The sequence below is a fragment of the Schistocerca serialis genome, chromosome 4 (assembly GCF_023864345.2).
Source record: "Schistocerca serialis cubense isolate TAMUIC-IGC-003099 chromosome 4, iqSchSeri2.2, whole genome shotgun sequence".
Lineage (NCBI taxonomy): Eukaryota > Metazoa > Arthropoda > Insecta > Orthoptera > Acrididae > Schistocerca > Schistocerca serialis.
Window position 1 is genome coordinate 382517113 of NC_064641.1, and position 23741 is coordinate 382540853.

Consider the following 23741-nt stretch of genomic DNA (forward strand, 5'->3'; position numbering starts at 1 on the left):
CACGCCTAGTCAATGAAAATCGGTCTCAGACCCGATAGCGCTTGTTGCTGTCAGTAAAGACACGCTCATATCAACCCATTTTTGTGTTAACATCACGAAGGGAACCACATGAAATGGCCTTTCGGAGTCGGCTGCCTTGCAAAAGGGGCAGCAACACATAAAGCTGCACTTCTGCAGTGGACCAAACAACACGGAAGCTGGACGGCAGCCGACCAGAAGCGTGTAATGCGCTCCGATGTGTCACGGTTTCACCTTTTATCTAAAGATGCAGTGAACCGGCAGCCCAGTGACGCCTTCCACCTACAGGCGGCAGAGGGTGCAGTCCAGGCTTGAGGTGGCTCTCTGATGTTTTAGCGGAGTTTCTCGTACCGTGACTTGGGCCCACTTTTTCAGGTTACTTCGAACACAACCCAGGACGTTTTCCAACAACCTGGTGACCAAGTGTTGCTCCGTCTTCGATATCTCCATGATGAGAACGCTGTGGACACACCCTTCAAAGATAAAAACCGTTTTTCAGGGTTGCATGAGTACGTAGAACTCGAAATCCCTCTCTCTGCCCCCCCCCCTCTCTCTCTCTCTCTCTCTCTCTCTCTCTCTCTCTCTCGCTCACCGAACCAATCTAATGGTCAACGAGTGGCTTCAGTTGCATATTGCACACCTGAAGACACTTGTGGACACTCTTCCTCACCGAAATGTGACTGAATTCAGGGTTAGAGCCATTAGCATGATCTGTTCTGAGGATGACTAATTTTTTGTCTAGTCTGCCTGCTGTGCCATTTTCTTAGCTTCCAAAGTGCAGAAACCACAAACGCAGCAAGCTGTACTACACACATGTACGTCGTCGCTGGCATGCCAGGTGATACGGACTTACGGATCTTAAGGGCAGTCTGAACGGAACAGCAACAGAGACGTCAGAGAGGGTATCAGGGCCGGAAACACTTCCGATGGTCATGACGTATTTCAGTTTCTGCCTTTGCTCTTACCATCACCACCACCACCAACAGGAACAACAACACAACAACATGCAAATAAGACATTACTACCCGACCACAGTATTATTACACTTGGCCTCCCGTGGTCGTTACCGGAAACACGCGGTGACGTTACATTAAACTAGTACATTGCTGACTAAGAAAAGCGCATCGCATTGTGAATGATTTCAAACAGTTGTATATACACTCCTGGAAATTGAAATAAGAACACCGTGAATTCATTGTCCCAGGAAGGGGAAACTTTATTGACACATTCCTGGGGTCAGATACATCACATGATCACACTGACAGAACCACTGGCACATAGACACAGGCAACAGAGCATGCACAATGTCGGCACTAGTACAGTGTATATCCACCTTTCGCAGCAATGCAGGCTGCTATTCTCCCATGGAGACGATCGTAGAGATGCTGGATGTAGTCCTGTGGAACGGCTTGCCATGCCATTTCCACCTGGCGCCTCAGTTGAACCAGCGTTCGTGCTGGACGTGCAGACCGCGTGAGACGACGCTTCATCCAGTCCCAAACATGCTCAATGGGGGACAGATCCGGAGATCTTGCTGGCCAGGGTAGTTGACTTACACCTTCTAGAGCACGTTGGGTGGCACGGGATACATGCGGACGTGCATTGTCCTGTTGGAACAGCAAGTTCCCTTGCCGGTCTAGGAATGGTAGAACGATGGGTTCGATGACGGTTTGGATGTACCGTGCACTATTCAGTGTCCCCTCGACGATCACCAGTGGTGTACGGCCAGTGTAGGAGATCGCTCCCCACACCATGATGCCGGGTGTTGGCCCTGTGTGCCTCGGTCGTATGCAGTCCTGATTGTGGCGCTCACCTGCACGGCGCCAAACACGCATGCGACCATCATTGGCACCAAGGCAGAAGCGACTCTCATCGCTGAAGACGACACGTCTCCATTCGTCCCTCCATTCACGCCTGTCGCGACACCACTGGAGGCGGGCTGCACGATGTTGGGGCGTGAGCGGAAGACGGCCTAACGGTGTGCGGGACCGTAGCCCAGCTTCATGGAGACGGTTGCGAATGGTCCTCGCCGATACCCCAGGAGCAACAGTGTCCCTAATTTGCTGGGAAGTGGCGTTGCGGTCCCCTACGGCACTGCGTAGGATCCTACGGTCTTGTTGTGCATCCGTGCGTCGCTGCGGTCCGGTCCCAGGTCGACGGGCACGTGCACCTTCCGCCGACCACTGGCGACAACATCGATGTACTGTGGAGACCTCACGCCCCACGTGTTGAGCAATTCGGCGGTACGTCCACCCGGCCTCCCGCATGCCCACTATACGCCCTCGCTCAAAGTCCGTCAACTGCACATACGGTTCACGTCCACGCTGTCGCGGCATGCTACCAGTGTTAAAGACTGCGATGGAGCTCCGTATGCCACGGCAAACTGGCTGACACTGACGGCGGCGGTGCACAAATTATGCGCAGCTAGCGCCATTCGACGGCCAACACCGCGGTTCCTGGTGTGTCCGCTGTGCCGTGCGTGTGATCATTGCTTGTACAGCCCTCTCGCAGTGTCCGGAGCAAGTATGGTGGGTCTGACACACCGGTGTCAATGTGTTCTTTTTTCCATTTCCAGGAGTGTATACTGTGAGGTGGTTCAGCAGGTCCTTTGAAATTTCACGATAATAACTCACGATAAGCCGGACGAAACGCCCTCACTTCCAGGTACAATAATATCGTGTTCGACTAATACACTCCACTTTCAATCCTCACAGTCACCAAGGTTAAATAATCAATCAGATACGAATAATATATAAATGCATGTTTGTGTATTCCACATCCTCTCGTAAAAGACTGGATCAGTTTCAACCAAAATTGTTGCACACAACCCCGCAACCCTTACTGTGAGGCAACAATCATTGTGAGGTTGAGAACCACCTACCTGTCATAGTTCACGAGATAAGAGGTCGTAAACAGTGAGATGCAAGAAGACTGCTGCCTCATGAGTGACGTTTAAATTCTTTTACTTCTGTGCTGCTAACGATATTCGCAGTAAATTTCGCAGACAGTATCCACATATGCCGCTAAGTGCACCTATAAAATTATAAGTCGTGGTACCACACATAGCTCCGGAGATATCATGTCGTAAACACTGAGATGCGTGAAAACTGCCGCGTTGTGCATGATGTTATTTCTTTGCTACTAAAACTGTTCGCAACATAGTTTGCTGACCGTATCCGCATTTACTGCTGAATATACTTTACACAAATAATGATATTGTCGTACGACACGTAATTCAAGAGATATGACGTCATAAACATTGAGATGCATGAAAAAGTGCCGCGTCATACATAAAATTTTAATATATTTATTCTTTACTACCAACAACACTAGTCAGCCGATTCAGCTTAATTAAAATTCCTGACGTTTGGCAGCGCTGTTAACAGCTTTCAAATGCGAAGTACAAACGGCTATAGGCGAAAACAGTAGTCGTCTAAGGAACTATGAAGAGACGTTGCTCTAGAGACGTGTACAAAATGTTCAAATGTGTGTGAAATCTTATGGGACTTAACTGCTAAGGTCATCAGTCCCTAAGCTTACACACTACTTAACCTAAATTATCCTAAGGACAAACACACACACCCATGCCCGAGGGAGGACTCGAACCTCCTCCGGGATCAGCTGCACAGTCCATGACTGCAGCGCCCTAGACTGCTCGGCTAATACCGCGCGGCAGAGAGAGACGTTTACAAAATTGCTTTGTAGACACAATTTCAAAGGTGTTTTCACGAATACATGAAAATAAAATTTTTCGATATCACACTACAAACACAGTACATTGTTTTGTTTTCGTTTTTAACAGAAAATTGCCAAAATGAATACCCGGGCAAAGCCGGGTTTGTCAGCCATTAGGTTATATAAGTAAGCACGACGAATTTTGACCACCTGTGGTGAGGAATGTGCAACTCGTTTTCGACGAATAATGGATAAACAGTAGTTTCCAGACTTTTACGTTCAATAGACATTTTTCCCACTGAACATAAACACGTTGTAGTTGTTAACGACTCGTTCTTGACGTTGCCTCAGCAGCCATTGTCGATACTGTGTAGACTCGTATGTAAGTCACTTGAAGGAGGATGCCCCAGAATATCAGCTGCACTTCTCCGATTCCACGCCTTGGCGGTAAGCAGTTCTACATTATGTGGTGGCCTCGTGAGGTGCAGCCTTCAAGTTTATATGGTACACTAGTTCCATAATTCCACTGATTTTGTATTGCCGTTAACCCAATCTGTGTTATGAAGTTCATTTAAGTTACATGTATCTTGAACTTCCAGGCAGATTGAAACTTTGTGCCCAACTGAGACTCAAAAAATGAACCATTCCCTGGCAAATGCTCCAGGCACGGCTCACGACCCGCTCTCACAGCTTTGAGGAGGAGACGGAGAGCTGTAGCTGAACGTACCACAGGTAGAGCATTTGACCCCGAAATACGAACATTCCGGATATCGAGGCACGTAAACATCGCCCCCTTCAGCTTTGACAGCGGGGTCATGAGTCGGGCCTGCATGCTCAGCAGATGGGGCATTTGGACGCGGAAGGTAAAGGTTCGAGTGCCGATGCGGCAGGTAATTTTAATGTGCAACGATAGAAATGCGCTGCCGATAGAAAATCTACAATGGCGTATGCATCCTTTGTTGATGCTGTATTTTTTTCGTAGTTTTAGGCCCTCTCGAGCCATGTACATGCGATTACAGTGCTGACTTGGTCTGTGATGTAGGAAGTGTTTATTGTGTGGCTTCTCGTGCCCCGCTACCCTGAACTGACCGTGCGCCCTGACGTATCGTACTGTGTTTTGTTGCAGACCGAAGAGCGGCTCGATGCTGCTGTACTCGCGCAAGAAGGTGCGCTACCGGCGGGACGGCTACTGCTGGAAGAAGCGCAAGGACGGCAAGACAACGCGCGAAGATCACATGAAGCTCAAGGTGCAGGGCACCGAGGTACGTACTCGACCCGTGCGCGGTTCACACGCCACGCATTTATATAATAATTGTGTTTTTCGATTATGTATTTGTACTTTGCCTGCGCAACTTATTATTATTATTATTATTATTATTAAGAGTAACAAGAATCCAGATAAGTTTTGTTGGCAGATTCGTGTACATGATGCCAGATTAGTGCAAAGCTTTAGTGTCTTCTTCCAGTGTAAAATATTTTTCATTTAAGAAATCCTCTACTCGGGTCCTCGAGGAACGGGTTTTCAGTGCCCTATTTACCACCTACACTACTGGCCATTAAAATTGCTACACCACGAAGATGACGTGCTACAGCCGCGAAATTTAACCGACAGGAAGAAGATGCTGTGATATGCAAATGATAAGCTTTTCAGAGCATTCACACAAGGTTGTCGTCGGTGGCGACACCTACAACGTGCTGACATGAGGAAAGTTGCCAACCGATTTCTCATACGCAAACAGCAGTTGACCGGCTTTGCCTGGTGAAACGTCGTTGTGGTGCCTCGTGTAAAAAGGAGAAATGCGTACCATTGATAAAGGTCGGATTGTAGCCTATCGCGATTGCGGTTTATCGTATCGCGACATTGCTGCTCGCTTTGGTCGAGATCCAATGACTGTTAGCAGAATATGGAGTCGGTGGGTTCAGGAGGGTAATACGGAACGCCATGCTGGATCCCAACGGCCTCGTATCACTAGCATTCGAGATGACTGGCATCTTATCAGCATGGCTGTAACGGATCGTGCAGCCACGTCTCGATCCCTGAGTCAACAGATGGGGACGTTTGCAAGACAACAACCATCTGCATAAACAGTTCGACGACGTTTGCAGCAGCTTGGACTATCAGCTCTGAGACCATAGCTGCGGTTACCCTTGACGCTGCATCACAGACAGGAGCGCCTGTAATGGCGTACTCGACGACGAACCTGGGTGCACGAATGGCAAAACGTCATTTTTTCGGATGAATCCACGTTCTGTTTACAGTATCATGATGGTCGCATCCGTGTTTGGTGACATCTTGGTGAACGCACATTGGAAGCGTTTATTCGTCATCGCCATACTGCCGTATCACCCGGCGTGATGGTATCGGGTGCCTCTGGTTACACGTCTCGGTCACCTCTTGTTCGCATTGACGGCACTTTGAACAGTGGACGTTACATTTCAGATGTGTTACGACCCGTGGCTCTACCCTTCATTCGATCCCTGCGTAACCCTACATTTCAGCAGGATAATGCACGACCGCATGTTGCAGGTCCTGTACGGGCCTTTCTGGATACAGAAAATGTTCGACTGTTGCCCTGACCAGCACATTCTCCAGATCTCTGACCAATTGAAAACGTCTGGTCAATGGTGGCCAGCAACTGGCTCGTCACAATACGCCAGTCACTACTCTTGATGAACTGTGGTATGGTGTTGAAGCTGCATGGGCAGCTGTACATATACACGCCATCCAAGCTCTGTTCGACTCAATGCCCAGGCGTATCAAGGCCGTTATTACGGCCAGAGGTGGTTGTTATGGGTACTGATTTCTCAGTATCTATCCACCCAAATTGCGTGAAAATGTAATCACATGTCAGTGCTGATGATGATGATTAGTGTTTTAGGGTGCACAACAGCGAGGTTATCAGCGCCCGTAGATGTCAGTGCTAGTATAATATATTTGTCCAATGAATACCCGTTTTCATCTGCATTTCTTCTTGGAGTAGCAATTTTAATGGCCAGTAGTGTACATCTAGACTTTACTTCCTTTCTCATTGTCTATAGACGTAACGAGGGTGAATCACAGCGGTACGGCATCACAGTAAAGATTTATATTGCGAATTGTCCTGGAATAGTGGTTCATTGTTTTTAGTTATTTAGTATACAGTACACTTTAATTGCTGCCTTTGATTTTAATTTTTCAGCGGGATACCGAAAAAAGTCCCGAATTCAGTTTATAACGTTACATTGTTTGCAGAACCTTGTTACAGCTTCATATTTGGGAACTTAAGTAGTATTCATGCTAGTCAAGCTTTCATGCTTACTCTTATCTATGTGGAATTATTGTATTTCGAATAATGTAACTCTCCTTATTTTTCTTCCTTGCTAAGGACAACTGGGGAAAAATTCCGCCTTATGCTGACACCGTGTGATTAATTTCATTTTACCCAAACATATTTCAGTACTTTCTGTGCTGTTTTCAGTGGTGTTACGCAATCAAAAGTATTCGGACACCTAGCTGAAAATGACTTACAAGTTCGTGATGCCCTCCATTGGTAATGCGGGAATTGAATATGGTGTTGGCCCACCCTTAGCCTTGACGGCAGCTTTCACTCTCGCACGCATACGTTCAATCAGGTGCTTGAAGGTTTCTTGCGGAATGGCAGCCCATTCTGCACGGAATGCTGCACTGAGGACAGGTATCGATATCGGTCGGTGAGGCCTGGCACGAAGTCGGCGTTTCAAAACATCCCAAAGGTGTTCTATAGTATTTAGGTCAGGACACTGTGCAGGCCAGTCCATTACAGGGATGCTATTGTCATGTAGCCACTCCGGCACAGGCCGTGTATTATGAACAGGTGCTCGACCGTGTTGAAATATGCAGTCGCCATCCCCGAATTGCTCTTCAACAGTCGAAAGCAAGAAGGTGCTTAAAAATCAATGTGGGCGTGTGCTGTAATAGTGCCACGCAAAACAAGAAGGGGTACAAGACCCCTCGATGAAAAGCACGACCACACCGTAACACCACCGCCTCCGAATTTTACTGTTGGCACTACACACGCTGGCAGATGATGTTCACCGGGCATTCGCCATACCCACACCCTGCCATCGTGTCGCCACATTGTGTATCGTGATTCGTCACTCCACACAACGTTTTTCCACTGTTCGATCGCCCAATGTTTACTCTCCTTACACCAAGCGAGGCGTCGTTTGGCATTTACCGGCGTGACGTGTTGCTTATGAGCAGCCGCTCGACTTTGAAATCCAAGTTTTCTCACCTTCCGCCTAACTGTCATAATACTTGCAGTGGATCCTGATGCAGTTTAGAATTCCTGTGTGTTGTTCTGGGTAGATGTCTGCCTATTACACTTTGCGACCCTCTTCAACTGTCGGAGGTCACTATCAGTCAACAGACGAGGTCGGCCTGTACGCTTTTGTGTTGTACGTGTCCCATCACGTTTCCACTTCACTGTCACATCGGAAACAGTGGAGCTAGGGATGTTTAGGAGTGTGGAAATTTCGCGTACAGACGTATGACACAAGTGACACCAAGTCACCTGACCACGTTCGAAGTCCGTTAAGTTCCGCGGAGCGCCCCATTCTGCACTCTTACGATGTCTAATGACTATGAGGTCACTGATATGGAGTACGTGGGAGTAGGTGGCAGAAGAAAGCACTTAATATGGAAAACGTATGTTTTCGGGGTTCTCCGGATACTTTGTATCACATAGTATATTTATTTGTTTAGGACATCGCTTCGGTGCATTTAGTGTTTCGGCAACGAAACATTTCACATTTTGAAAGAAATGTAATTTGAATTTATTTGAAAATACATCGGACTTTATTATTGAAAGGAATTTTTGGAATTCACCCGTTAGTTGAAGCCAAACCGGGAATGTTTACTGCATTAAGGTTTAATTACGTCCATGAGAACATAGTACAATATTTAGCGAGTGTGCCGATTGATAGGAACATAACGAAGCAAGTATGATACAGTAAAAGATGTTGTCTTACATCGGTAAGAAGAAAGTTGTCGAGTTGTTAATAAGGGCAGCAATGTAAAAGTGAAAGTTCAGTAGAGGGAAAATGGAAAAAAATAGTGGGAATGTTTGAAATTAGCGGCACAACAGAAATAAGGAAACAACTGAACAGACAGTTGTTTGCAAGACAGACGGACGTGAATATCAGTAATTTGAACAAACAAGCTACGAAAGTAAGAAACGTTCCAAAATGGCCTGAGAGAACATGTGCGAAACACTTTGTAGGAAAAAAAAAAGTTAAAATGTGCCCGAAGATGGGTGAGACAAACCAGTTTGCGGATTGATGATATTGGGTACAGAAATTAATATTAGTTGCCTTTCGGAACGTGCCCATAAAGCCATCTCAGCACTGGAAATGTTACACATCAGTTGCTTTTGATAATTCATACTATACATAAGTTTAATTTGTAGCCTGGTACGAAGTTACATAGGCTTAAAAAAAAAGCAGATTCCGATATAAAACAGATTTGACATCCGCAGTGTACTGAAACAAGTAGTACAGAAATTATGCGAAGTCAAAGAGACTTGTAGCATAACATAACAGCATTTAACTAGGCAAAATACCGACGACAGAAATGATAGGAGATGGTGTGTTTGTGTTACATAATTAGGGGATTCACTTCTTAATAACAAGAAAGTCAGCTTTCCTTAGAGAAAGAAGGTTGCCCCACTAATTGTCAACATGAACTACTTTCAACTGGCAAGTACCGTCATTTAATACAAGATGCTTTACGGGTTCATTTACGTTTCTAAGAGAAAACTGGGTGAAGAATCAGTGTTACTTGATTTTGGAGAATAAATGTGAAGAATGCAGCTTCGAAATTACAACTATGGTTTAACATGTATTGCAGTTGTAAATGAGACTTCCATAAGGGTTCACTTAATTTCTATTGGAAGTGTTATGTACAACATTCTTCCTGCCACTAGTTATCGGTTGATGCGTGTATTTTAGGTTGTTACAAAAAAAACGTGTAGCTTCAGCAACGATTTTGCGTGTCATGGATTCGACAAGTCCTCCAGAAGTATGTGGCACCAGATGTATACACGCAGCTCACGCAGTTCCAGTAAATTTTGGGCTGGTGGTTTGTAGGCACGGAACAAGGAACTAGCGCCCAATAGCATCTCCGATGTGTAGCATTGGTTTCAGAACAGGTGGCTGTAGTGACCAAGACATCAGGACGAGTTCGGTGTCGTGCTCCTGAAGACGCTGTATCGCGATTCTGGCCTTGTGACACGAATATTTATCCTGCTGGAAAAACCCATTGGCATCGGGGAAGACGTCAAGCATGTAGAGGTGCAGATAGTCCGCAATAATGTTCCAGTAATCAAAAGTTGTCATGGTTTCTTTGATTACTACAGTTCCAACGGAAGCCGAGGTGAATGTCCCCCGCAGCATGATATTGCCCCTATGGGCAGCCCGCTAGAACACGAGCGACGACCTGGTGTGAGAAGAAACTGCTTCACCCAAACAGGTGGCACTTTTCTATTGACCCTCGGTTTAATGGTGATGATACCGTGGCCACTGAAATTGTAGTTGGCAGTGTCGTTGGCTCAACATGGGAACTTGTATAGGTGGTCTGCTGCAGAGCCCCATGTTCAACAGTGTGCGTTGAACGATGAGCTCCAAAACATTTGCATCTGTACCAGCATTGTAGTATATCATCATATCGCCTCATATCCTACTTTCCAGAGCAGGCGAGCCTCCGACCTCCACGTTCTTTGACAATGTGTGGACGACCATACCTTGTGACTTCTTCGTAGTGTCGTCGTCCTCCAACCACTTTCGACAGATGCTCACGACTGTACCACTCGAACTTCCGATCAGCTTTGCCATTTCCGAGATATTCGTTCGCAGGCACTGGGTCGTTAGAGTCTGCCCTCTGTCAAAGTCTGCAGTGTATTTTCCCCTTAGCTTGTATCGTCGCTGAGAGAGAGAGAGAGAGAGTGAGAGAGAGAGATCATACTCTGCGAATTCATTTTCTTACAGCAATAACTTAATTCAAAGCAGCTGCTTAAAGTGACGACCGTCAGTCTCAACCAACTTGATGTATGTGTCTTTCATCAGCCCAGACATGGTGACTGAGACGTGAAACTGTAACTGTAATTATGACATTCGTTTGCGAATCCCTTGTTTAATTTGTAACTCCATACGTTTCAGAACACACCTTGAGCTTCTCATATCATCACATCTCGAGATGGCATATTGGTTGACATACTGGACTGGCTCGCGGGAGGAGAAGAATCGAAATCGTCGACCTACCATCCAAATGTTTTGTCCAGTCACATTATTGTGACCAAGTGTTAGGAGCCTGAACAACCATCTTTAGCAGCGCGGACCGCTGGGAGGCTCTGGAAGGTACCCATAGGGCAGTGGAGCCATGTCGACTCCAGCGCCATGGGCAACTGCGCGAACAGCCGTATCGAGGTGGTACCATACATTATTATCGATCTGGGGAGCTTGGTGGCTATAGGGGTACGATAAACTTATCCTGCTGTTCTTTGCACCAAGCACGTGCACTGCCAGCTGTATAACACGTTGCATTGTCCTCGTGGGAGATGCCATCCTGACGAGGAAAAACAAACTAGATTTAGGGATGGACAAGGTGCCCAAGGCTAGATGCAAACTTGTGTTGATCCATTGTGCCGTCCACAATAACGAGATGAACCAGGGAATACCACGAAAACGTGTCCCAGACAGACCGTAACGCTCCCTCTTCTGGTCTGGACCCTTCCAAATATTGTTGCGGGATTTTCGCTTTCATACGTTTCACGCCGTACACGCCAGTGGTCATCTGTCATCTGAAAAGACCATCTGTTACCATACAATGGAGAACCAGTTGCGCTATTGGCGTCCAAATTCCAGCCTTCGTCGCCTATGCAGTAACGCGTCCTGAATGGTCATTGAGTGGACACTGTTGGTAACCCCGTGGTTCATCTGGGCAGTCAGTTTCTCAACAGTTGCACGTTTATTCGCAAGTCCCCACAGTGTCGTTCAGCCCTGTCACATTTTCTTCGGCGGCGGTTTGGATTAGCGCAGTTTTGCCGTCCACAGTATATTTTAACCATGGCGGCTGTGAAATTACGAGGGCAGTTCAATAAGTAATGCAACACATTTTTTTTTCTGAAACAGGGGTTGTTTTATTCAGCATTGAAATACACCAGGTTATTCCCCAATCTTTTAGCTACACAACACTATTTTTCAACGTAATCTCCATTCAATGCTACGGCCTTACGCCACCTTGAAATGAGGGCCTGTATGGTACCATTCCACTGGTCGATGTCGGAGCCAACGTCGTACTGCATCAATAACTTCTTCATCATCCGCGTAGTGCCTCCCACGGATTGCGTCCTTTATTGGGCCAAACATATGGAAATCCGACGGTGCGAGATCGGGGCTGTAGGGTGCATGAGGAAGAACAGTCCACTGAAGTTTTGTGAGCTGCTCTCGGGTGCGAAGACTTGTGTGAGGTCTTGCGTTGTCATGAAGAAGGAGAAGTTCGTTCAGATTTTTGTGCCTACGGACACGCTGAAGTCGTTTCTTCAATTTCTGAAGAGTAGCACAGTACACTTCAGAGTTGATCGTTTGACCATGGGGAAGGACATCGAACAGAATAACCCCTTCAGCGTCCCAGAAGACTGTAACCATGACTTTACCGGCTGAGGGTATGGCTTTAAACTTTTTCTTGGTAGGGGAGTGAGTGTGGCGCCACTCCATTGATTGCCGTTTTGTTTGAGGTTCGAAGTGATGAACCCATGTTTCATCGCCTGTAACAATCTTTGACAAGAAATTGTCACCCTCAGCCACATGACGAGCAAGCAATTCCGCACAGATGGTTCTCCTTTGCTCTTTATGGTGTTCGGTTAGACAACGAGGGACCCAGCGGGAACAAACCTTTGAATATTCTAACTGGTGAACAATTGTGACAGCAGTACCAACAGAGATGTCAAGTTGAGCACTGAGTTGTTTGATGGTGATCCGTCGATCATCTCGAACGAGTGTGTTCGCACGCTCCGCCATTGCAGGAGTCACAGCTGTGCACGGCCGGCCCGCACGCGGGAGATCAGTCAGTCTTGCTTGACCTTGCGGCGATGATGACACACGCTTTGCCCAACGACTCACCGTGCTTTTGTCCACTGCCAGATCACCTTAGACATTCTGCAAGCGCCTATGAATATCTGAGATGCCCTGGTTTTCCGCCAAAAGAAACTCGATCACTGCCCGTTGTTTGCAACATCCGTTACAGACGCCATTTTAACAGCTCCGTACAGCGCTGCCACCTGTCGGAAGTCAATGAAACTATACGAGACGAAGCGGGAATGTTTGAAAATATTCCACAAGAAATTTCCGGTTTTTTCAACCAAAATTGGCCGAGAAAAAAAATGTGTTGCATTACTTATTGAACTGCCCTCGTATTATTAACAAAGCTTATAATTTTGTACGGTGTAATCATCCATTTGCTTTATATCTGCCGCTGCCACAAGCTCACGTTGTCGACTGTAATATGGTTTTTACACCATGAATGATCTATACAAATATTATGTTTCAGAACATTTATTCTAAATCTCGTCATAATTATAATGACATGCTTACAACACTGACATGCTTCTTGCAAAGTATCTTTTAAGACACTTTTCCCCCATGCCAACATGGGTGCCCATTTATATATAAATCCGACAATCCTCGGTATTGTTATACAGGATTTTTTAGTAAAATTACAATTAAAACTGTTGCCATAAAATTAATGACGTATTTCAACAATTGCACTGGTTCTAGTAGAGCAAATACATTTATCGATTTTTAAGTATTTAACATTTTAGGAGTGTGTAAATACTCAAATATTAACAATACTTTTACTATTTTTATAAAATGCAAAAGACACATGGTTCGGAAAATGTTACTACCAAAGTATATGTACCAAAGTATATGTTTCCAAGTCTCCCACTGAATGTGGCAAAATAGGTTTTTTATTTATTATTGACAAAACACCTAAAGAACTACCTATGTTTACACGCCACTTACCACATTTTCGCTAGTTGAATTTTAATTTTCTAATCAGTTTTGATTCTCACAGTTGGTTTTTCGTTTAAATACCACAGACTTAATTTAGATACTATTTTAACACAAAAAATGACTTTGACCAATATACTCTATCATTTGTTTTAGATTTCACCTAATTACGTTAATCCTAAATATTCCTACCAATTACAGGACCTATACACCTCAGTACAACTACAATTGAGTAAACAGTTTTATGGTATCAATTTTGTAAGTACAGGTTTATCTATACGACTGCCTTTATTCCTCTTTATTTCAAATTGGATCGAAGAATATGTGTTTTAAATGGGTTTCAATGGACTGTTACGGCTCACATCACGTTACCCGATAACCAATGATCATGCCCTTTTGGACGTCAGACAAATCACTCCGTTTCCGCATTATAACATCGACTGCACTGTTTTGCGCTTTACCCCTACACGCTTTATGTGCGTTTCACTGCTAGTGCTACCGTCTGTGAGTAGTTATTGCAAGCTGACGTCGAACATAGGCGCCGGTCACATTGATATGACAGGACCGTATAGGTTTCCCATAGTTTCCCTAAGTAACATATGGCCAAAGGCCGGACGTGTCCTTGGAAAAGGCAGCTACAGCTAGATTTTCTGGTCGATGCTTGTATGATCGGATGTTGTGTGGCATCCCTGATATTTTCGTCGCTGACGAAACGTAAGAAGTAATCCTCCTTTCTTTCTTTTTTATAACTCATTGCGTACGTCGTAGATGGTCCAGTGTTGTCCATTTTTTAATGTATGAGGCTAATTTGCCAACGTACTTTTTTCTGATTTATGACGTTTATATTGGCCGCCCAATTTCTTTACAGCGAAAGCACTCATGATGCTTATTTTTGTGCTGAAGCCGTCCTGGCCGAAGCGAATACGATTCTTCGCGCAGCCGTAATAACAGTAATGTTTCTCTCTGTCTCTGTTCCTCTCACGTCGGGCTTGTTCTCCGCCTCCTCGATCCCGCGAGGTTACTCACCCGAACATCAGCATAATTTTCTCCTCAAGAATTGGAGTGGAATATTCGCGCTTAAATTAACGAGGCAAGGGCGGGCGGGCGGGTATTTATGGGATGAGTTTTTGCGTTTATTGCGAGCGTAGTCTCTCGTCGGCGCGGCTCGGCTGGGCTAGCGCCGGCCTTATCGGGTAGGCGGCTGCGTGCCGGCAGATAAACAGATCGCCGCGCCTTGTTAGGCACGCCGGCGAGCGGCTGGCTGTGTGGGGCGACTGGGCACTGCAGGCAGGGCGGCGGAATCCCGACAATGGCACACCATCCCCGCCTCTGGGAGGCCCTAAATCCCACGAGGCGTCGGCGTCGGCGTCGTCGTCGTCGTCGTAGGCGGCGTGCGTGCGTGCACGGGCGCGTCACGGGTGAAATAAGTTGCTCTCTTTGTACGGCCACACCCTCGCTGTTAAGCCGAGCTTGCTCTGAAAGGAGCGCCACAAAAGGTGAGAACTGGAGCAAAAGAACACGCGCGACAGGGAAAAAGAGAATCGCCCTGTTTTCCAGGTGGTATTGCCTTTCCGGCCGAGGCTAAGAAAAAGTCAGAGAAAGTTCCTACTGGCAGGAAATGACAAAATTCCCAGCGGAAAATCAAGACCCTATTGTTTCCAACTGAAAAAGAAAAGCAATTGTCAAAATAAGAGTTTTTGTAGGCGGAAAACTAACGTAGCGAGTCAAGATCAACATATTACAAAGTACAACATTATTTTTTGTGTATCATATGGACAGGTCTTAATTTCGTCGGGTACAGCATTCCGGCACCTCCCAACACTTTTTTTGTAAATTCTCTGGAACAAGTCGTTACCGGAGATTTAAAATAGTAAATGTGTATTAGGTCGGAACGTAACTATAATTTACGACTGAAGCAATCTGAGAGATCAACAGTATTTTGTAAAAACTGATTTAACACTGTAAGTGGTATCGCAGTTTTGAAAAATCGCAACTTGTGCGATCTTTATGATTCCGCCACCTAAAATTTTATAAATTAAGTACTGTATGCAAACGACTGTGATTGTGTCGGAAAAAAATCTACATCTACATCCATAGTCCGCAAGCCACCTGACGGTGTGTGGCGGAGGGTACCCTGAGTACCTCTATCGGTTCTCCCTTTTATTCCAGTTTCGTATTGTTCGTGGAAAGAAGGATTGTCGGTATGCCTCTGTGTGGGCTGTAATCTCTGATTTTATCCTCCTGGTCTCTTCGCGAGATATACGTAGGAGGGAGCAATATACTGCTTGACTCCTCGATGAAGGTATGTTCTCGAAACTTCAACAAAAGCCCGTACAGAGCTACTGAGCGTCTCTCCTGCAGAGTCTTCCACTGGAGTTTATCTATCATCTCCGTAACGCTTTCGCGATTACTAAATGATCCTGTAACGAAGCGCGCTGCTCTCCGTTGGATCTTCTCTATCTCTTCTATCAACCCTATCTGGTACGGATCCTACACTGGTGAGCAGTATTCAAGCAGTGGGCGAACAAGTGTACTGTACCTACTTCCTTTGTTTTCGGATTGCATTTCCTTAGGATTCTTCCAATGAATCTGTCTGGCATCTGCTTTACCAACGATGAACTTTATATGATCATTCCATTATAAATCACTCCTAATGCGTACTCCCTGATGATTTATGGAATTAACTGCTTCCAGTTGGTGACCTGCTATATTGTAGCTAAATGATAAAGGCTCTTTCTTTCTATGTATTCGCAGCACATTACACTTGTCTACATTGAGATTCAATTGCCATTTTAAGTATCTTTGCAGTTACAACTTTCTTGACATACGATTGGTCTCGACTGTCTCGAATAGCCATCTTCGGATCCAAGAGTAACAAAAGTTAAAACAGTAGTATAATTTGAGGCGTCGTACGTAAAATATGTATAGTGTTATAAACTAATGATGTAAAAAATTCTTATACCCAGTTGCCGCACAGAGGGACAAATTGTTGGCAAGGACGTAAAATTATTCTGCTACATTTGGGTAATAAAAAGGTAATTAAATTTTAAAGAACGTGTTTATTCTTCTGATTTTAACGAAACAGTTTAAATTTTATCGCTTCCAGATGTTGACAGTCGATGGATATCTATTTCTCCATTCAGATACATACACGGAAGTAACAGTAGTCGTGGGATAGCGATATGCACATATAGACATGGCAGTAACATTGCGTACACAAGTATAAAAGGGCAATGCAGTAGCGGAGCTGTCTGTCAGTTGCACTCAGATGAATCATCTGAAAACGTTTCGGACGTTATTATGGACGCAAAACGAGAACTAGCAGACTTTGAACGCGGAATTGTAGTTGGAGCTAGACGCAGGGGACCTTCTATTTCGGAAATCGTTAGGGATTTCATTACCCCTCCATCCGCAGTGTCAAGAGTGTGCCGAGAATACCAAATTTGAGGCATTGCCTCTCATCATGGACAACGCAGTGGTCGGCGGCCTTCACTTAATGACCGAGAGGATCGGCGTTTGCGTATAGTTGTTAGTGCTAACAGACAAGCTAGACTGCGTGAAATAACCGCAGAAATCCATGTGGAACGTATGACGAAATAATCCGTTAGGAAGTGCGGCGAAATGGGGCGTTAATGGGCTGTGGCAGCAGACGACGGCCTCGAGTGCCTTTGATAACAGCACAACGTCGCGTGCAGCGCCTCTCCTGGGCTCGTGACCATATCCTTTAGACCCTAGACGACTGGAAAACTGTGGTCTGCTCACATAAATCCCAATTTCAGTTGGTAAGAGCCACACGTGGCGCAGACCCCAGGAAGCCATAGGTCCAAGTTGTGAATAAGGCACTGTGCATGTTGGTGGTGGCTCCATAATGCTGTGGGCCGTGTTTACATTGATTTGAAAAGGATATGTTCAGTCACGTATCGCGGCATTCATGAACTGGGATTCTTTCGCCAAATAAACCACTGAGATCAGAATGTACTACAGCTTCAACCACGACACCGACTATACCCATAGTCGTGTATGGATGTGGGCTCTCGATGCTGACAGGCAAGCGAGGAATAAGCTGAGTTATGTAGTATATGATGGAATTCGCATCGTTAATAATGTTCCTCCATCACAAACATCGTCATAATCTCTGGTAGCATATGGAAGTTCAGTGACTTCATGACGCCTCCATGGCTTCATTCGGCCACCTCTATACGAAAGTACTACTCACTCTATTAGTAGGACAGTCAGCTCTTGACAATGACAGCAGAGGATGTTGTGAAAGCTTGTATCAAACAATTCCGACGCAGTAGCAAAACAGAGAAACTTTTACCCAGGAATTGCACTTACTTTTATGATAGGTCACTGAACTCTTCCGTCGTTTTTCAACTGACTGTAAACCAGGCTTGAAGCGAGATTCAGAAATGCCTTGAAAATACACACATCAAAAAAAGTTTTGCATCACCTCGGTTCCGAGAGTTTCAGAATCTGTACAAAAATTGGAATAGAGATCAACATAAATACCATTTCCGCCCATTTTATTGCTCATGGAAACCACACATTGCATGTTGTACCACCATACAGCGAGACCTTCAGAGATGGTGGTCCAGATTACTGTACACACCGGTATCTCTAATACCCAGTAGCACGTCCTCTTGCATTGATGCATGCGTGTATTCGTCGTGACATACTACCCACGAGTTCATCAAGATCAAGGCACTGTTGGTCCAAACTGTCCCACTACTCAACAGCGATTCGGAGTAGATCCCTCAGAGTGGTTTGTGGGTCACGTCGTCCATAAACAGCCATTTTCAGTCTATCCCAGGCTTGTTCGATAGCGTTCATGTCTGTAGAACATGCTGGCCGCTCTAGTCGAGCGATGTCGTTATCCTGAAGGAAGTCATTCACAAGTGTGCACTATGGGGGCGCGAATTGTCGTCCATGAAGACGAATGCCTCGTCAATACGCTGCCGATATGGTTGCACTATCGGTCGGAGGATAGCATTCACGTATCGTACAGCCGTTACGGCGCCTTCCATGACAACCAGCGCCGTACGTCGGCCACACATAATGCCACCCCAAAACAGCAGGGAACCTCCACTTTGCTACATTCGCTGTATAGTGTGTCTAAGGCGTTCAGCCTGACCGGATTGCCTCCAAACACGTTTCTACGATTGTCTGGTTGAAGGTATATGCGACACTCATCGGTGAAGAGAATGTGATGCCAATCCTGAGCGGTTCATTCGGCATGTTGTTGGGCCCATCTGTACCGCGCTGCATGGTGTCGTGGTTGCTAAGATGGACCTCGCCATGGACGTCGGGAGTGAAGTTACTCATCATGCAGCCTATTGCGCACAGTTTGAGTCGTAACACGACGTCCTGTGGCAGCACGAAAAGCATTATTCAACATGGTGGCGTTGCTCTCAGGGTTCCTCCGAGCCATAATCCGTAGGCAACGGTCATTCACTGCAGTAGTAGCCCTTGGGCGGCCTGAGCGAGGAATGTCAATGATAGTTCCTGTCTCTCTGTATCTCCTCCATGTCCGAACAACATCGCCTTGGTTCGCTCCGAAACGCCTGCACACTTCCCTTGTTGAGAGCCTTTCCTGGCACAAAGTACAATTCTTTTGTACGGAAAAGATTTGTTATTCTATCATTATTGGTCATGCATATGTTTTCATTGAATTTTAATCTCCCATTTCTCACACATCTGTTCTTTCAGATACAGTTCTGTATTATATCTTAATATGTATTCTGATTCACTGCTGCGTTTGAATCCTAGTAGTGTTCGTAGGATTCTTCTTTCATTTTTTCTAACTTTTTGAAGCTCTCTCTTCGTAGTCAGTTTAAGAGTTTCCACTGCATAAGATATTTTTGGTCTGACCGCTGTTTCATAGCGTTTTCATTTTTGTGTTCCGGGATCAAGAATTTTTTTAGTACAGTAACACGAATCCGAAGGGACCGAAAAATCAGGAGTTCGTGTTAAAAAAATTCGTGTTAAAAATTCGTGTTAAGTGAAAAACACAGATTTTAATAAGTATACATGTACAGTAGTACACTAATTTGTAATACACTACACTATCAAACACGTTATTGTAGACTTACAACACTATAAAGTGGTCGTAAAATTACAAGTACTCACAAATTATGTACGTTACTTTCTTGGAAAAAATTCCGTCATGGTTCGCTGACGTTCATGGGAACGATAGTATTTTGTAATTTCACAACCAATTGTAATGATAGCGTTCGTAAACCCAGCAGTGACGTCGGATGTTGAAGCGAACCGTTTTAAACAGTCCAAGGCTGTAAACATCTCCTGACGGGTAGGTGGAATGGTATCTGTATTCTCTTCCTCTTCACTTTCCTCTGATGGCCCTTCTTGCACCTCGTTCACAGCTTTTGGCACATCCGATTCCACAGAAGCACATACCGCAACTTCGTCGTCTGCACTAATGAATTCTTCGAAACTAATCCCAGGGTTCGCAGCGTCCTGCAGAACTGTCCATTCGTCAGGTGAAGTGACATCTTCTAAATCGTGGATATCTTCAGAGTTGCTATGTCTCCAAGCTCTGTTAAAGCACTTCCCTATATGATGTGACGATACTGAGTTCCAGGCTGCTGTGATGGCTTTTATTGCGTCAAGCAAATTCCAATTTGGGGTTGCACTTTTGTTTTCAGTAGCACGAATTGCAGCTATTACAAGTCGCTTACGATAAATTCTCTTTATGAGAGACGTTATACCTTGGTCCAAAGGCTGAAGGCGGCTTGTGGCGTTGGGTGGAAAAAACTGAACCTTTATGTTGGATAGGTTCAGATCATGAACGTTATGGGCAGAACATCTGTCCAACGTAAGAAGAACATGTCTATTTTGAGCAACCATTCGACTGTTGAAACGAAGAAGCCACTTGCGAAATGATGTGCCATCGATCCAAGCTTTCTTGTGGTGAGAGTAGATGCAAGGTAAAGTGTCCGTATTTATGTTTTTAAAACAACGTGGTTTGTCGGATTTACCGATAACCCAGGGACGATACTTCTCACTGCCGTCAGCATTACAGCACAGTACAATAGTCACACGTTGTTTGTTCGTGCTCCACCGTGACACTTATCACCTTTTATCCCCAACGTGTGATTTGGAAAAAGATTGTAGAAAAATCCAGTTTCATCCATGTTAAACACATCACACGAGGCATACTTTTCCCTCACTCGGTTGAATTCATGCAACCAGCTGTTCGCACTTTCTTCATCAACTTTATTTGCTTCACCACAAATTTGTACAGATGAAATTGAATATTTCTTTTGGAACCGATTCAACCAACCAGCAGAACAACGGAAGTCTTTGAAGCCCATATCTTTAGCAATATCATTTGCTTTTGACTGAATCACAGGGTCAGTTAAAGGTATGTTAGATGCAGTAACGTCTCGTTCATACTTGGCGGTACGAAGTCGTTTAGATTTGTTTCCAGAACCTGATGCCGCAGCATTAATAATTTTTTCTCGTTTCTTAGTAATCGTAGATAAAGTAGATTTAGGTATTCCAAACTGCTCTGCAATTGCTGTTTTCTTGGTACCACGGTTCGCTTCATCTAGAATCTTAAGCTTTAACTGTACATTTAGAGCTGTCTGTTTCCTCTTTGCTATTTTCGAGTGCTACGACCTACAATACGTTAAAAACGAGTCAACAATAAGTATAATTAGCTTTGTACCTAAATTTCCTGCCTTCATTTCGGAAAAAAATTACGCTTTAGAATACTTTAAGGGCGAAAGTTTGTGTTACAGTGAAATTTAATTACGCTAGGACCTGAATCGCCTTAATCGAAATTCGTGTTAACCGATAAAACACCATAAGAACTAATGTATTCCTGGTAGGAGCAATATTTGTTTCGCGTTAACCGCGAGTTTGTCTTATACGAATTCGCGCTAACGGGGTTATACTGTATATAAGTTTCTTGTAATTTGAAAAGCCCTCTGAATTCTCAGTTTTCTAGTCTCTATTGCTGTCTTTTCCCTCATGTTGTTTGATATCCATTTTCCTTTTTATTTAAAATAGTCTGCTGTGGGTATTATGTTGTTATTTATTTTAATCCTTTGAGATACATTGCTGATGTTCGACATGTACTATTCTTTTAACGACATCTTACTTCTGGTGCTTGGATGCTACACTTTTGTGATTTGTTCTTGTGCATTTTCAAGGTGAGTGTCTTCTCTGAGAATTTTAGACAGTCTTCGAAGATCTTGTTTGGCTTGCTTTACATAATCAGCGAATTGATTCGCAAAAAAAACACTCTCCGTACCTCTAAACAATATGAAATCGATGCCCTTTTTGTATGTACAGCCAGTGGTTTCCAACCCCTGCTTTTGTAGCTGTTTTCGTTCCTGGCGTAAAGAGGTGCATTCACTTATCCCCAGTAACAAATGATCACACAAAATCAGTTCAGTGCTGATTAGAAACAAACGAAAAATGTGGTACTTGCCTATCCCTGGACCTTTCTAAAAGTAGTCCATCTATAGTTACAGGTTTGTGTTTATCGCTTGGATTATGTTTTAGGGAAAGTACGGCTACCTTTGAATTCAGGTGCTCATTTCTTCACTGATGTAAAAGAAAGAACTAATTTTTACTTCTCGAACTTGGACGAGGTTCCATTTGGTATAAACCATTCAAACAAAGAATTGTTTGAGTGAGCTATGTTCAGATTGATTCATTGGAACAAAACAAACAACGCTACTAGTTTAAAAACCGTATAAAAAAACTTCTCCCGCAAATCTTGTCGAGACGTGAGATAAGTTGTTATGCAACGTGTTCCATACCAGCGTAACAGATGCAAAATTTCATTGATATCGACGACGTCTGTTCGCCACATTTAGGAATTTGCTCCGTACATTAATAAGTTGATCGTGACGGCAGTCTTGCGACATTACACACCTTTTCGTAGCAATGAATAACTAGACGAAGCTGCTAAGGCGTCCCGTTATCAGGACGATACAATGCCATCTGCCGTTCCTCTGAATTCAGTGCCCTCGTTGCTCAAGCAGAGTGTTACTAGTCAAAGGGATGAAAATTAGTGGGACTGCTGGAGAGTAAGTTAAGTTCGGTGTGTTTGTCCGTGAGGTATCTCCTTCCTGTCTCCCTGACTGGATGCAATTATTCTAACGTGAATCAGAATTGGTCATTGATCGATCTTTCGGGGATTCCTGCTTTAATTTGCGGTGTAAGCTCTGTGTTAGTATAATGCCTTTTTATTCTCAGCTCTGAGCTAGTAAATTGGTGTCACAATGTAATTAATTTTCGACAAATGGGGTGTTTAATTAGTAGTAGAGCTCGCTTTTGTTCCCTTAATCAACACGACCACATCGAAAGTCATTATTACGAGTAGGTAATATGAATAACATGGAAATTACCGAATGATAACGGTTCAAGTTCACGACTTTTTTGGAATTTATTTATATTTTTTTTACACGCCCAATGTTGAAATCGTGATCCTACCTTTCATAAACGTTAAGTCCGTGACTAGCTATAATTCTTCCAGTTATTTGCAATAATCACTCGCTTTAACGTTCCGTCTCTCACCTGTAAACTAACTCTTTGTGGTCACATTAATGTCGTTAACGCGACCACGCGCCTCGCGTCAATACTCCGACCCCAGTCTCGACAGGCTCCTCATGGCTGATTAAAAAACAATGCCTCTAGTCCGTTGTAGCTGTGCGGCAGTTCAAAGCGAGCCACTGGCGGGAGAGGGATACACCGCTCCTGGTTAAGGTGAGCGGTACGCTTGTGCGGTGCTTGTTGCTGTCTATCTGTCAAGTTTTAAGTGACTGTTCTACATATTCTGACTTGAGGCAACTATGAGTCTACACCGCCTGACTAACCCAGCGCATAACGCTGTCTACTAGTGGTGTAATCACAAAAATTGCAAAATGGGCAGGCACCAGATTTCATTACTAAAGAGGCAGACCTTTGATTGACAAGTAGAGTGTGTTCTAGTTCAGTAGGTAGCTCAGAGAGAGCGCTGAATGTTATTACACTGAAGGAAACGGTTAAGCTCT

General features: G+C 44.7%; 1 protein-coding gene across 1 annotated transcript in view; it reads left to right on the forward strand.

Moving 5' to 3' along the window:
• Positions 1-23741, forward strand: part of LOC126474866 (calmodulin-binding transcription activator 1) — a 1815894-nt gene that overhangs the window by 1446903 nt on the left and 345250 nt on the right. The window contains exon 7 of the mRNA XM_050102346.1: positions 4820-4955. Coding sequence (XP_049958303.1) covers positions 4820-4955 — 136 coding nt within the window. The remainder of the gene's footprint in view (positions 1-4819; positions 4956-23741) is intronic.